The sequence below is a fragment of the Orycteropus afer genome, unplaced genomic scaffold (assembly GCF_000298275.1).
Source record: "Orycteropus afer afer isolate SDZICR_OR568_19922 unplaced genomic scaffold, OryAfe1.0 scaffold00053, whole genome shotgun sequence".
Classification (NCBI taxonomy): Eukaryota; Metazoa; Chordata; class Mammalia; order Tubulidentata; family Orycteropodidae; genus Orycteropus; species Orycteropus afer.
In genome coordinates, this window is record NW_006921640.1 from 5099649 (window position 1) to 5115390 (window position 15742).

General features: G+C 34.6%; 1 protein-coding gene across 1 annotated transcript in view; it reads left to right on the forward strand.

Annotated features, from left to right (window-relative positions):
• KIF13B (kinesin family member 13B) overlaps positions 1-15742 on the forward strand; it is a 351480-nt gene that overhangs the window by 142090 nt on the left and 193648 nt on the right. The window contains exons 12-13 of the mRNA XM_007938771.1: positions 9714-9824; positions 13456-13590. Of these exons, the coding sequence (XP_007936962.1) occupies positions 9714-9824; positions 13456-13590 (246 nt within the window). The remainder of the gene's footprint in view (positions 1-9713; positions 9825-13455; positions 13591-15742) is intronic.

The following is a 15742-nucleotide window of genomic DNA, read 5'->3' on the forward strand; positions in this document are numbered from 1 at the left end:
GATGGGCTCAAGTATAGCAGGGATTGTGGGGCTGGCGCGGGATCGGGCAGTGTTTCGTTCTGCTGTGCATGGGGTCGCTATGAGTCGGAAATGACTTGACGACACTTAACAACAACAACAACAATTTCATAAACAACTTTCCATGTCCTTAAGTCAATGTCTGCATTGCTTTTTACATGGTTATGTGGTATTTCTTTTTATGGATATACATCATTATATATTTTCTATTATTAGATATTTGAGTTTCTTTTTTTTAATGTTGTGAAGAGTGTTGTAAATGAAACTTCTTGTATCTAAAATTTTTGAAGCAAATTTTCAAGATATAACTGTATAGTACAACTCATCAGTGCATAAGATTCAATATAACTTAGTAATTTGATATTCTGTTTAGTTTATTGAAATGAACTTCTACCTGTTTTATAAATCTTAAAATATATGAACAAAATATATGAAAACCCAAAGCACAGTTTATGCCTTTGGGTTTCCTATTATAAGAAATATTTTTGGTAAATAATGTAAAAGCAACTCTAAGTATACTTTTGTAAATGTTGTAATATTTAACTACAAGTAAAGAGCAAGATAACCTTAAATGCATTTCCACTCCAACAAACTACAACAACTGCTACAAACTACCACAAAAACACTAAATGAATAACTGAACACTAGGTTGTCCACAGTAAAGTATTATAATGGAATATGCATAGAGCTGGAGAAGAAAAAAAATTAGAACCTTGAATCACAATATTGAAGGATTCTGTGGGCAAAATATCGATGATCGGGACTGTACCTTTCTACTTGTCAACTTTGGGCTTGGCAGCCTCAGCAGCCAGCAGTTGTCTGAGTGAAGAAAAGCCTCTAGCTTCATTGGGCAGGGAGCTGGAGGCAGAGCTGAAGCCCAAGGCTGAGGGGCTTTCACCCAGCCCCTAGAGGTTGGCACTTTGAACTCGGACTTAAAGTCTCCAAACTGTAAGAGAATAAACTCCTGTTTGTTCATGCCATCCCATTTGTGGTATATGGTCGTCAGAGCAGCATTAGGTAACCAGAATAGTGATCCAACAGAATGTTGAAATTATTGAGCAATATCGTTAATAACACATGCAAGTAAAATTTTTCTGAAGATAATTAAAAAATGATTGCAGCAGTACTTGGACAGGGAACTGCCTGGAACTGCAGCTGGATTCAGAAGAGGACATCCAGTGGGGAATATCATTGCTGATGTCAGATGGATCTTGACTGAAGGAAGAAAATACCAGGAAGATATTTGCTGTGTCTTATTGATTTCACAAACACATTTGACTATGTGGATTATAACAAATCATGGGTAACATTGCGAAGAATGGCAATTCCAGAGCACTTAATTGTGCTCATGTGAAACCTGTACATAGACCAAGAGGCAGTTGTTAGAACAGAACAAGAGGATGTCACGTAGTTTAAAATCAGGTAAGGTGTGTGTCAGGGTTGAATCCTTTCACCATGCTTATTCAATCTTCTACTAAGTCTCCTTAGTGTTCAAGGAGATCATTCCAGTATTGCTTGCTGAAACTCCAATGTCTACAAGCTCAGGTAGTTATTCTTTCCTGGTTATTCTTTTCTCCTAATTGTTAATCTTCTCTGGTAATCTTTTCCTGGTAATTGCTTATCATTCAGTCTATATGCTGAGCAAATAATCCAAGAAGCTGGATTATATGAAAAAGAATGTAGTACCAGAAATAGAAGAAGATTCATTAATAACCTGCAATATGTAGATGATACAACCTTGCTTGCTGAAAGTGAAGAAGACTTGAAGCACTTTGATAAAGATCAAAGACTACAGTCTTCAGTATGGATTACACCTCAGTATATAAAGAAAACAGAAATCCTCCCAACTGGATTAATGAGCAACATCATGATAAATGGAGAAAGATAGAAGTTGTCAAGGATTTCATTTTACTTGAAATCCACCATCAATTCTCATGGAAGCAGCAGTCAAGAAATTAAATACCATAATGCATTTGGCATATCTGTTGCTAAAGATCTCTTTAAGTGTTAAAAACCAAAGATGTCACTTTGAAGACTAAGATGCACCTGACCCAAGCCATGGGATTTTTCATTCGCTGCATATACATGCAAAAGCTGGCCAGTGAATAAAGAAGACTGAAGAAGATTTGATGCCTTTGAATTGTGGTGTTGACAAAGAATATTGAATATACCATTGACTGCCAGAAGAACAAATAAATCTGTCTTGGAAGAAATACAGCTGGAATGTTCCTTAGAAGTGAGGATGGTGATACTTTGTCTCACGTACTTTGGTCATGTTATCAGGAGGGACCAGTCCCTGGAGAAGGACATCATGCTTGGGAGAGGAGAGAGAGAGAAAGGAAGACCCTCAATGAGATGGATTGATACAGTGACAGTAACAATGAGGTCAAACATAGCAAATATTTTATCATTTTGGTGGCTATTGTAAATGCTACTGCTTTCATTATTTCATTTTCAGAGATCTCTTTGTTGATTTAGTGGAATCCAACTGATTTTTATATGTTGATCTCATCCTGCCACTTTGTTGAATCTTTCAATTAATTTTGGTAGTTTTCTTGCTGATTCTCTGGGATTTTTTTATGTGTAGGATCATATCATCTGCAAGTAGGGATAGTTATACTTCTTCCTTACCAATATGGATATCTTTTATTTTCCTTTCTTACCTATTACTCTACCTAGAACTTCTAATATGATGTTGAATAGAAATGGTGATAAAGGGCATCCTTGTCTGGTTCCTGTTCACAAAGAATAATGTTGGCTGTTGGTTTTGCATATATGCCCTTTATATGTCAAGCAATTTCCTTTCCATTCCTATTTTTCTGAGAGTTTTTTTTTTTTTTTAATCAGGAATAGGTGTTGGACTTTATCAAATGCCTTTTCTGCATTGGTTTGTATGATCATGTGATTCCTTTTCTTTATTTATATGATGCATTACATTGATTGTTTTTCTGATGTTGACCCAACCTTGCATACCTGGTATGAATCCCACTTGGTCATGGTGTATTATTATAATTTTTTGAAATAGTATTGGGTTCTGTTGACTAGGATTTTGTTCAAGGTTTTTACAGCTATATTCATGAGAGATATTGGTCTGTAATTTTCCTGTTTAGTGGTGTCTTTGCCTGTTTTTGGTGTCAGGGTTATGTTTACTTCATGAAATGAATTTTGGAGAACTCCGTCCTTTTCTATGTTCTGGAATAGTTTGAGTAGGATTGGTGTCAGCTCTTTTCTGAATGTTTGGTACAGTTTTCTAGTGAAGTTGTCCTGGCTAGGATTTTTTTTTGTTGGTAGTTTCATTTATTTATTTAATATCACCTGTTCAATTTCTTCTTTTGTTAAGGGTCTGTCAGGTTTTCTACCTCAGTCTGTTTTAGTTTAGGTAAATCATGTGTTTTTAGAAATTTCCATTTCTTCTAGGTTTTCAACTGATTATAGTATATTCCTTCATTAGTCTCCTGATATTACCCTTTTTATTTCAGTTGGTTCTCTTTTGACATCACACCTGTCATTTCTTATTTGTGTTATTTGCATCTTCTCCTTTGCTGTTGCTAAATTTGCCACTGATTTGTCGATTTTATTAATCTTTTCAAAGAGCCAACTTCTGGTCTTATTGAGTCTTCTATTGTTTTTCTGTTTCAGTTGTTTCTGTTCAAATATTTATAATTTCTTCTGGTGACTATAGGCTTTTTTTTTTGGCTGCTCTTTTGCAATTGTTGGAGATGTTGGTTTAAAGTGTTGATTTTGTCTCTACTTTTATAATATGTATATTTATTGCTATAAATTGCTGTCCAAGCACTGCTTTGCTCTGTCCCAAAGATTTTAGTATGTTGTGTTTTCATTTTCATTTGATTTAAGAAATTTTTAAATTTCATTTATTTTCTTACCCAGTAGCTGTTAAGGAAAATGTTACTCAGTTTCCATGTATGATGTTTTATTTCCTTGTTTTTTCTGTTGTTGCTTTCTAATTTTATAGCACTGTGATCTAAGAAGATGCTTTGCTGTATTTCAGTGTTTTTAAATTTACTGAGGCTTGCTTTGTGACCTACCATATGGTCTCTCCTAGAGAATGTTCCATTTGCACTGGAATATGATGTATATTGTGCTGTTTTTAGGTGAAGTGCTCTGTATATGTCTATAATGTCAGGTTGGTGGAATGTATTGTGTAGGTGTTCTATTTCTTTGTTGAATTTCTTTCTAATAGTTCTGTCCTTCCTTGAAATTGGTAAATATATTAATGCTTATTGTCTGCTTGTGTTGGTCCTTTGTCTGAAGCTCTCCCTTTAGCATCTTTTGTAAAGTTGGTCTGTTTTTGACAAATTCCCTTAATTTCTACTTACCAGGAAATGTCCTAATTTCAACATCATATTTGAGGGACAGTTTTACTGGGTATAATTCTTTGTTTTATATATGTCATCCCATTGCCTTCTTTCCTAAAGGGTTTCTGCCAGGACAATCAGAGCTTAGTCTTATTGGTTGCCTTATGTAGGTAACTTTTCATTTTTCCCTGTTGCTTTCAGGATACTTTCTTTGACTTTGGTTTTGGACAGTTGGCTTATGATGTGTTTCTGTGATTCTCTTTTCAGGTCTCTTCTGGTTTGGTGTTTGTTGAATTTCTTGAATGGATATTTTCTTGTCTTTCATCTTATTAGAAAAGCTCTCTTCCAACACTTTGACAATTTTATCTGCATTTTTATTTGTCTATTCCTATTCTGGAATTCTTACTACACATAAATTACTCCTCTTGACATTGTCCCCATAAATCTTAAGCTTCAGGCTTTTTTGTTGTTCTTTTTTCTGATTGTTCCCTTAATAAAGAAGTATTGAGCATTGAGCGTTTGTCTTCAATATGTTTAGGTTATGTTGTCACTGTTTTTTTTTTTTTTTTTTGATTGTCAGCCAGGAGTGTAATTCCTTGTGCAGGCCATGGCCATTTGAGGCAATTATCCATTTGTTGCCTGGATTGGAATGCTGGTTGTAAATATTCAAAATGGCTGCACACCATTAGGCCAGTTGATAATCCACAGCTCAATTTATCTCCTTATTCACTCTTTTCATCGAGTTTTTTCTACTAGGCAGTATTTAATCCACTTCTTTCTCCTCTCCTTCATAGTTGAGGGGTCCAGGATTATCTTGTATGTCTGTTTAAGTTGCTTTCTTGTTTTTTTGTTTTAGAGGGTGTTATCATTCACCTTGTATTTGGTTCAGAATTTAGCCATGGGGGTAAGATTTCAGTTCTGTTGCTGAAGTATTAGGGCCATAGTCTCAGGCATTCCACCAGTCTCTATCAGACCTGATATTATTTTGAATTTTTGTTACACATTTTTCTCTCACTCTATCCAGGACCTCCTATTGTGTTCCCTCTCAGAGTGCTCAGTGTTGGTGGCTTGGTACCATCTAGTTCTTCTAGTCTCTGCATCATGGAGGTTGGGGTTCATGTGGTCCATTAGTCCACTGGACAGATTATTTCCTTGCATCTTTAATTTCCTTCAGTCTTCTTTGCTCTGGACTGTGAGAGACCAATAATTTCATCTTACATGGCTTTTAAGACCTGAGTGGACATTCACAAAAGTAGATTGTAGAACAGTGTCTTTGTGGTCTATATTATGCCTAAGGAACTTGTTGTCCTCTGACACTATGGTCCTGAGCCTATAGCCAACAACTCATTGTCTCAAAGTGTTTGGTTATGTCTGAGAAGTTTTCATAACTTTGGCCTCTGTATGCTCTATTATATTCATGCATATATTTGTAGCATATGTAACTATAGATGTAGAAATATCCTCTGTCAAACCTGTGTATATTTAGGCATGTAGTTTCATTTGCCTTCCCACCCTTGTTTGAGTTACATGTGTATCTTTGTATCTAGTCATCAATTGTTATGACTGTTATTGTAGGATTGCATATGTAATAGTATTTACCTTTGTTGCCTTTAAGTCTTATGCTCCTGTCAGTGTCTTCCTCTGCCTTGATCATTTATTTTGTGGTTCCCTTTCTCTTATTGTTTGTTACAATTTTTGCAAGTCATTTTAGCTTTAAAACATAACAAAAGTATCAGAGATCCATTATATAGTATCTCCTTGTGGAGAATGTATGTGTTGTTATTTCTCTGATGTTTTCCTCTGTCTCTTTGGTGTCTTTATCTCAGAAAAGCAACTATACATGAATATTTATTCATTCTCCAGTTTGCTTTATGGATTTTACTTATTCTTCTTGGAATAAGTCTTCTTATTTTGATAATACTTAAAAAATTATATGTATAGATTAGTTGAAAACTCTTTCAGCAAAGTACCTAATAACTTACAACAGTGAAAATAAGTTTTTTACACAGGCAGAATTATTATGCTACTGATAATAATTCTGTGTAGTGTAACCAGTATTTATATAAATTTGAACGTGTGTTAAAATTATTTCATCCCCAAAACAAAAATTTTGTTCTTCTCTTTGGATCAACTTGTATATGTCTGATTTAATTGTTCAGCTTTAGCAGCACTGAAATTAGGCTTTTAAAAGATTTGATGTTTCTTTTTTATTAACAGAAGAAAGATATGTTTTTTAATAAAGAATACTTATGTATTTATTAATAAATATTATTTTTGTAGCCATTTTAGGTTATAGATATATTGAGCAGAGTATAGCTAGTTTCCATATATCTATCCTCCCATACATACCTATTGGCCCTGTTATTAAGTTCTTGCATTAATGTGTAATAAATATATGTTAGAACTGATGAACCAATATTTATGTATTAATATTTGCTGAAGTACATTAGTTTACATTGTTGTTGTTGTTATGTGCTGTTGAGTTGGACCCAACTCATAGTGACCCCTCCTTGGGTTTCCGAGGTAATATCACTATGGAAGTAGTTTACATTAGGATTTACTATTTGTGTTACTCAGTTCTATGGATTTTAACAATTGCATAGTATCTTGTGTTCACCTGTACATTATCATGCGGAATAGTTTCAGTGCTCTAAATATTCCCATGTTCTACCTAATTCATCACCACCTCAATGAAACCCTGGCAACCACCGATCTTTTTATTGTCCCTTCAGTTTTTCCTTTTTAGAATGTCCCTTAGTTACCATATGTAGCCTTTTCAGACTACACAGCCTTTCACTTAGCAACATTCATTTAAGGTTCCTTAGGTCTTTTTATAGGAGCTCTGGTAGCGTAGTGCCTAAGGCACTTGACTGCTAACCAGAAGGCTAGTGGTTCAAACCCACCAGCCACTTGTCAGAAGGAAGGTTAGGCAATCTACTTCCATAGTGATACTGCCTCAGAAACCGAAGGAAGGGTTGCTATGAGTAGGGTCCAACTCGAGAGCACATAACAAAAAGAACAAAAGGTCTTTTCATGGATTAATAGTCTTTTTTTTTTTTAATCTCCAAATAGTATTTCATTTTATGGATGTTCCACTGTGTATTCACTGAAGGACATCTTGTTGCTTCTGGTTTTGGACAATTTTATAGCTTTATTGAAATTAATTTCTGTGTAATTTGGTTAAGAAAAACTTTTAATGGCCTTGTCTTAGTTCATTCTGTTCCTAGGACTAAAGTTTCTTAGATTGTATTTTGTTCCTTTTAGCACTATTTCATCAGACTCCCAAATAAATTCCATGAGAGTTCCAAAAATGGAATAATTGCTTTTTGCCTTCTATATACAATTTACTTTTCTAAATACAGTCTCGCTTCCATTCTGATATTGAATATTCTCAACATCCCATTTTTATCATTTTCTTTTCCTTAGGATTACTATGTGACTTCATTGCCTGCTTTCAAATCCTCCATAATTTAGCCCTGCCTTATTTCCAAATATTGACCAACGTTTCATGTTCCCTTTTGGCACAACACATCATTGACCTATTGATATACTCTGTGTCTTTCTCTATCTAAATTTGTCCTAGAAGACATGCTTAAATCTTGCATTCTTCATTAAGCTTTCCCTAGTCATTTGGTCCCTACTAATCTGCTTTTCAGATTTCTTATACTTAAAATCAGTGCCCTAATTAGGCATGTTTGATAAATGCTCATAAAATAGTATTCATTGGATGTGATTATAATGATTAAAATTTGAATAACTTTTTATAGTAAGCAAAATTATTTTGACATATATTATTTTGTTCTCATATCTAATTTGGTGAAAAAATTATATTGTCTTTATTTTACAGAAAAATAAAATTGAAGTCCAAAGAAGCAAATATTTTTTCCAAAGTCATCCTGATTTCAAAATTTTTGCTATTTCAAAATGAGTCTTAATTGTAGTAGGAGTATTACTATATTATTTTTTTTTCTTTGTAACTGTGATATTTTGACTCTCTCTGTTGCTTGTTTTGGAGCAGTTGTGTAGGAAGAGTTTTGCTTCTGTCTCAGTGGCCTTGTCTGACTTTATGCTCCCAGACACCCTTTCCTTCTCTTTTTATCTTTAACTTCCTATATTTTTAACAATATGTCTTCTTCTGATGACAGCAACTGTTGCTGTCAAATTGTTTACTTGTTTCTTTCGAAATGTTACTACTGAACTTTACTGTTTCATGCTTGTTGTTAGGTGCCATCAAATTGGCTCTGACTCACAGTGATCCTGTATACAACAAAATAACACGGCCTCATTTTGTGCCAGCCTCACAATCCTTGCTATGTCTGAGACTACCTAAATTGTGTATTACCTAAATGGTATAAAATTTTTGCTAATATATCAGACTCACATTGCCCACTTGTACTTACGGGAATTTCTCCTTGTAATGTCTTTGCAGCCTTGGCTTTTATTTTTGCGTATTCAATTTTATCCTGTTCTATAGGAATAATTTTAATTCATTAAAGTTAGTTGTACCTGTTTGTTTTTTGTATCTGTCTTCCTGGTATTTACACCACCATCCAATTTGCTTTCACGTGCCTATTTAATCTATGTACTTGAATACCTTGAGTCCTCAATAAAGACTAGAATGAAGGTATAAAAGTCTATACAAATGAGGTACTGGAATTTTTAAAATAAGCTCTTAATAGCTTTATGTTTTATTATTATTATTATTATTGTAATTTGGGTGAAAGTTTACAGAGCAAATTCATTTCCGTTCAACAATTCATATTTTGTTTCATGACACTGATTGCAATCCCCATCATATATCAGCTTTCTTCCCACTTCCTCTCTCTGGTTTCCTTTTCCCTGTGTCCTTCTTTACCATGCATCCCTGCCCTCTGAGCTATCTCCCTATGCAGACACTGCCCTTCTGATCTCCCATGCTTGATTGTCCTAATGAACGCACCACCTGGTGTAAATGTTCATATTATACGCTTGTCTATTGTTTGGCGGGAAGCCACAGGAGTGAGTTCATTTCCAGGCCTGAAGGGTGACTTGAAGCTACAGTCTCAGAGGTTTCACCAGTCTTTCTCACACCAGTAATAGCTTTATATTTTTATCTCAGTAAATATAATTAGAGCTTCACAGTAGACTTGAAGGAAAGAAAAAACTTTCATCTTCCTTTCACGACTACATTGGCTAGCGTGGAATGTGTTGTGGGTTGCACAACAATCTAGATGCTGTAAATCAGTCACAATCGATCTTTATGGTTTGGTAGATCAAAGATCTCAGTGGGCTATAGAGGTGACATGAGGCAGATTGTTACTTACATCCTTTTAGATTTAGCTAATTCTCTTTTTTAGGGTATCATACAGACATCTCATGAAGTAAATATTTTGCTTATAGGCAATGAAGTCTCCAGAGTTAAAAGAGCGGCTGGAAGAATCAGAGAAGCTAATCCAGGAAATGACTGTGACCTGGGAGGAAAAATTAAGGAAAACCGAGGAGATTGCACAGGTTGGTATTTTCTGATTTAAGAGATACAAATCTTGTGGTAGTTTGCATAGTGGGACTCAGATGATGTTTCTGATTCCTTTTTAAATTTTAGTTTAGCAGATGGTAAATCTAGCACTGTAATAGGAATCTAATCCAAGAGGAAGTCCCTGGGTGGTGCAAACAGTTAAGTGATTTGAACCCACCCAGAGGTGCTATGGAAGGGCAGGCCTGCCAGTCTGCTTTTCATAGTCTTAAAACTCTGCACACATAGGGTTGCCATGAGTTGGAATTGTCTAGCTGGCAACTAACAACAACAGATCCAAGACAGTTGATACTCTATAGAAAATTAATTTGAAGAATAAGGAAGGCATGAATGAATGTACTTAAAATTAATTGTTCATTTTGTAAGGAATAATTAATTTCTAGTGTCAGAGTAATCTTTAAGACATGTTTTTAGATGGAATAATCACTTTGTAGCCTCTCTGGCTTTAAGCAGCCAGTTCTATGAAATGCCTTAGAGAAATTTACCAAAATTACAAATTTATTAGTAGTAGATATTAGAGTGTATACTTTCTTGTTTCCGTATGACAACTCACTAAGAGTAATATAGAATACCTAAATCTAAAGTGACTATCTCTCATTCTTAGAAAACTCACTATAGACAGAATTGTGACATCTGAGAGTTGGGAAATTAGTATTGGGAGAAAATCTTCAAAAGTCCAATTGTCTAGTTACTAAAATACTTTCTCTGTGGCATTCCTGTTATCCATCTTCTATTTTAGAAACATATAACATAATGGGAGCTCAGCATCTCACCTAGCAGTCTTTTCATTGTTGGATAACTCTAATAGTAGTTATTTAATAGAAATATTTTATTCTTTCATTTCTACTCCTTGGCCCTAGTTCATTCCTCTAAAGAGAATAAGTATTTGGATACTTGAATACACTTATTTGTTGAGCGCTATACTAAGCACTTGTTCTGTAAATTTGTTCTGTTTTTTGGTTTATTGAAGATTATCTGGGGTTTTGGTAATACTTTTTGGTTTTGATATTATATATGTTATCCTTATTGCTAACAAAATAGTTCCATACACATTTATCTCATTTGATGTTTTTCATTTCAGCCTTTTCAATTGAGAATATTTTGTAATATATCAGTACATTGACTTACTGTAAAATTCATTCCCCTTACCATGGACCACTAGACTAGAATGATCTTGACCTCTGTCTTTTTTCCAATCTCATTTCATAGCATAAAATAGTATTTTATTTAATCCTCTCAAAGTCCTATGAATAGGGGACACCTGTTACCTCAATTCATTTCTTCAGTTATTTGAAATCACCTCTCTGTGCCTCTTCCCCTTTCTTTTCAAAATTAAAAAAAAAATCCGTAGAATTTTCAACTGTTCTTGTAACAGAGAATATATCAAACTTACTACAGGTAGTCCCTGACTTATGATGGGGTTCCATTCTGATGATTCTGTCATAAGTTGGTTCTGATGTAAGTCTAATACCTCTTTTTTTTTTTTTTTAGTTTTCATGATTATTCCCTTTTATTATCAGTATCTCTATAAATCATAACATTGAACATCTTTGAGTGAATATCTGAGAATGATAACATCAGCAAATTACATGCTACAGCATTGTAGGTAGTATATATTACTAATGATAAAATGTACCAAAAAAACAAAACAGACAGTTGTAAGTGCTACTCATCATAACTAGAATACATCATAAGTTGGGGACTACCAGTACATCTTTTGTCACCGAATAGATTCCATCTTTAAATGTTCTGTCTTGAATCAAATTTAAGATGTTATAGGATAGTTCTATTATTATTTACCATAATTTGGGTATTATATTTAAAGCAGTACATTACATCTAAAAGCCCACCGCCTTTGAGTCAATTATGACACATGGTAACGCTGTAGGTCAAAGTAGAATTGCCCTATAGGGTCTCCAAGGCTGTAAAGCTTTGTGGAAACAGACTGTCACATCTTTCTCCCATGGAGTGGCTGGTGGATTCAAACCATCAGCCTTTCAGTCATCGACCTAGTGCTTTAACCAGTGAGCCATTAGGGTGCTATACTCAGATTTAGTTTGATTTTTTTTAAAAAAAACTTTTATCATAGAATTTTCCAAATGTAGGTAAAAGTAGAAGAGTATAATAAAAAACATGTACCTGTAATTCAATTTTATTGAATATTAACATATGGCAAATCTTATTTTATCTATATCTTCACACTGGATTATTTTAAAGCAAATTTTGTACTAATTTATATCCTACATTTTTCATTTAGTATTACTTCATGAACATTTCTCCAATATCATTTGTAAGCAGACATTATTTCTCACATGGAAATAATTCTTTTATTAATTATTTACCAAAAATCCCTATATGAAAGAATCTGTCTCTCAGAAGGAACCACAGAAAGTGTGTAAGAATTGCTTTTTTTATTTTATGAGCATGGTTTCTGTCTCAAGGATAGTAATTTCTTGGAATCAAACTAAAAACTCTTAACATCTCCTATGAAACTGTTCAAAATTTCTGAAAGAATTCTGTAATTTGTTCTGTTAAAAGAGATACTTGATTCAAGGTCCCAGGACCAAAATATCCATTTTATTCCTTTTGTAATAATGTATTTGTAGCAATATGTATTGACTGAGTTGTAGTACCTATATAAATCTATCTATCTATAAAAATGCCTAGAAATAGCAGAGTTCTGAGGCTTTATTTTAATTGTACTGCATAGTTACTGAGTGGCCCTAGCTAAATTATTTAGCTACAGTAATCTGTTTCCTTTCACAGAATCTAAGGTCCTCTTTGTCTCTGACTCATCACTACTTGCTGTTTACAAATAGTCAAAGACACTCAACATTGCCCTGATTTATACAACTTAATCACAGAGCATCAGGTTGTAAGATTCACATATTTATAATATTCCTATTCTTTGAGTACTTACTGTCTCTCATGCACTGTGCCATGTGCTAAGATTATAACATAATGTAAGATCCATGTCTTCAAAGAGTTTATAGTCTGGTGTGGAGAAATGGTTAAATAAACAGATGATTACACCAAATATGATAGAGCAGGTTAAAACCTCTTAAGCTAAAGAGCATGCTTGACAATTTAAGATGTTCCATATGATTGTGGTAAAGGGTTTGAGAGTAGGAGTGACAAGAAATTAAGATGGAAAGGAGAACAAATGGGTCAGATTGAAGGACCATGTGAACTTTGTTAAAGGAGAGTGCCCTTTATCCTGCCTGGGGAGTCACTGAAGATATTGAGCAAGAGAGTGTCCTAAAAACTTTGCTTTTTGGAAAGATCACAGTAACATGCAGTCAACTTTACTGAATTAAATGTGAGAGGTGAATTTAAGTTGTTAGATATTTTCAGAAATGAAATTTGAGAACTCAGTTGTGTACTTGGTTATTATTTGTAATGGGATTTATTTTTCAAAATAAAAAGTTATAAAGAAATAAAACAATATCATTTGGAAAGAAGAGAAAATGCAGTCATCTACAATACCAAATCACAAGATAACATATTTAAAATGTAGAATTATTTAATAATTACCCTGATGTCATAAGATCTTTTGTATTTCAGTGCCTCAATAGCTGTGGCATTAATACTTTTCTAATATATTTACAGGAGCGACAGAAACAGCTTGAGAGCCTAGGAATATCTCTTCAGTCTTCTGGAATCAAAGTTGGGGATGATAAATGTTTCCTTGTTAATCTGAATGCTGATCCTGCCCTCAATGAACTTCTGGTTTACTATTTAAAGGTGAAGTAATGTGCTTTGCTACTAGTTTCCTGACATGAAATAGAATAATACTTTGCAGTATTTTTTTAAAACCTGAAGGACCTTACTTATTCACAAAACAAAGTTAGCAAATTGATTTCATTTGAAAAAGCTGAAGTTTAGAAAATACTGAGTTTCTGGGATAGGTTTTCTTTTTTTTTTTTTTTTTAGTGTTTGAGTTGACGATTTAAAACAATGATATTCTGATATTATTTCCCAAAAGTTAATTAGCTTAACTACCATTATTTAATGTGATTTATATAAGGGAAATAGATAATTCAAACCTTTTAAAGGATGACTTTTAAAAACAGATGATTCATTTAGTCTAAAGCTTTTATGAATACATATCTTTTCTAATCAATAATTTTTTATTGTTGTTTTTGAAAATATACACAGCACAACATACCAATTCAACAATTTCTACATGTACAGTTCAGTGACATTGATCACATTCTTCAAGCTGTGCAACCATTTTCACCCTTTTCTCCAAATTATTCCTCCACTGTTAACATGAACTCACTGTCCTCTAACTTTAGGAAGCTTATATCTTTTTGTGAGGGTTTTTTAGCCCACAAGAGGAGCTAAAGTTCTTAGAACCACTTAATATGAAATTTATTTTCCAGTGACTCTTAGAAAAATAAAAAAAAAGCATAAAGATTATCAATGTATTAAAAAAACCAAAAGGCATGTAGGTCACTTAGAGACCGAGAGGGTCAGAATACTGAACAGAATTAAAACAAATACTGGTATACTTTGAAATCTTTAAACCATGGGACATATCAGACACAAAAGACAACTTTAGTATGATCATGAAGTCTGAGTCCTTACATAAATTTTGAGTAGTGCTCCAAAATTTCTTTTGACAAGCCCAGAGAATAAATACATGTAATCAACTATAATGGCTCTAAAATTAGGTTAATAAATATTAAACCAAATCATAGCCACTGCCATTGAGTCAATCAACTCATAGTGACCCCCATTGAGTTCCCAAGGCTAAGTAGATTGCCTCATCTTCCTCCCGTGGAGCAGCTGGTGGGTTTGAACTGCTGACTTTGGGGTTAGTAGCTAAATATCTTACCCACTATGCCTCCAGAGCTCCTTTAATAAATATTAGAAGGCAGTTTTTTTGGTTGTTGTTCTCATAGTAGTGGAACTATATATGTGGGATTAACTAAGGGGACACTGAGGAGCAAGGATATCTCATTGAGGACTAAGGTGCGCCTGACACAAGCCATGATATTTCCAATCGCCTGGTATGCATGTGGACAATGAATAAGGAAGACCGAAGAAGGGTTGATGCTTTTGAGTTGTGGTGCTGGCGGAGAATGCTGAAAGTACCATGGACTGCTAAAAGAACTAACAGATCTGTCCTGGAGGAAGTGCAGCCAGAATGCTCCTTGGAAGCAAGAATGGCCAGACTTCATCTCACCTATTTTGGTCATGTTGTAAGAAGGGACCATTCCCTGGAGAAGGATGTCATGCTTGGTAGGGTGGAGGGTCGACGAAAGAGGGGGAGGCCTTCAACGAGATGGATTGATATGGTGGCTGCGATGATGGGCTCAAGTATAGCAGGGATTGTGGGGCTGGCGGGGGATCGGGCAGTGTTTCATTCTGCTGTGCATGGGGTCGCTATGAGTCGGAAACGACTCGACGGCACTTAATAACAACAACAACAACAACAACTAAGGGGACATAGGAAAGTGAAAATAATAAGCTGGTAAACTTGGAATGAGCTATAACATTAGAAAATTATATGATTTCATTTCTGAAAGAACTGAAAAATTCAGGACATACTTATTTCCCATTTTTTTTTTTTTCTTAAATTGTGATTTGGGTGAAGATTTACACAGAAAATTCACTTTCCATACAGCAGTTTACATATACTTTGTCTCATGACATTGACCACAGTTTACCACAATCCAACAGCTCCCCTCCCGTTTCCTCCCCATAGTTACCTCTTCCCAATGTCCATCCCTCCATGGACTCCTGCCCCCTGAGCTGTCTCCCTGTGCATAGGCAGCCCTTCTTTCTCAATGATGGTTCTCTCCAAGGAGTGTGTCTACCTCAGGTAAATGTTCAACTCATATGCCTGTCTTTTGTTTGGCTGGAAACCACAGGTGTGGGTTCAATTCCA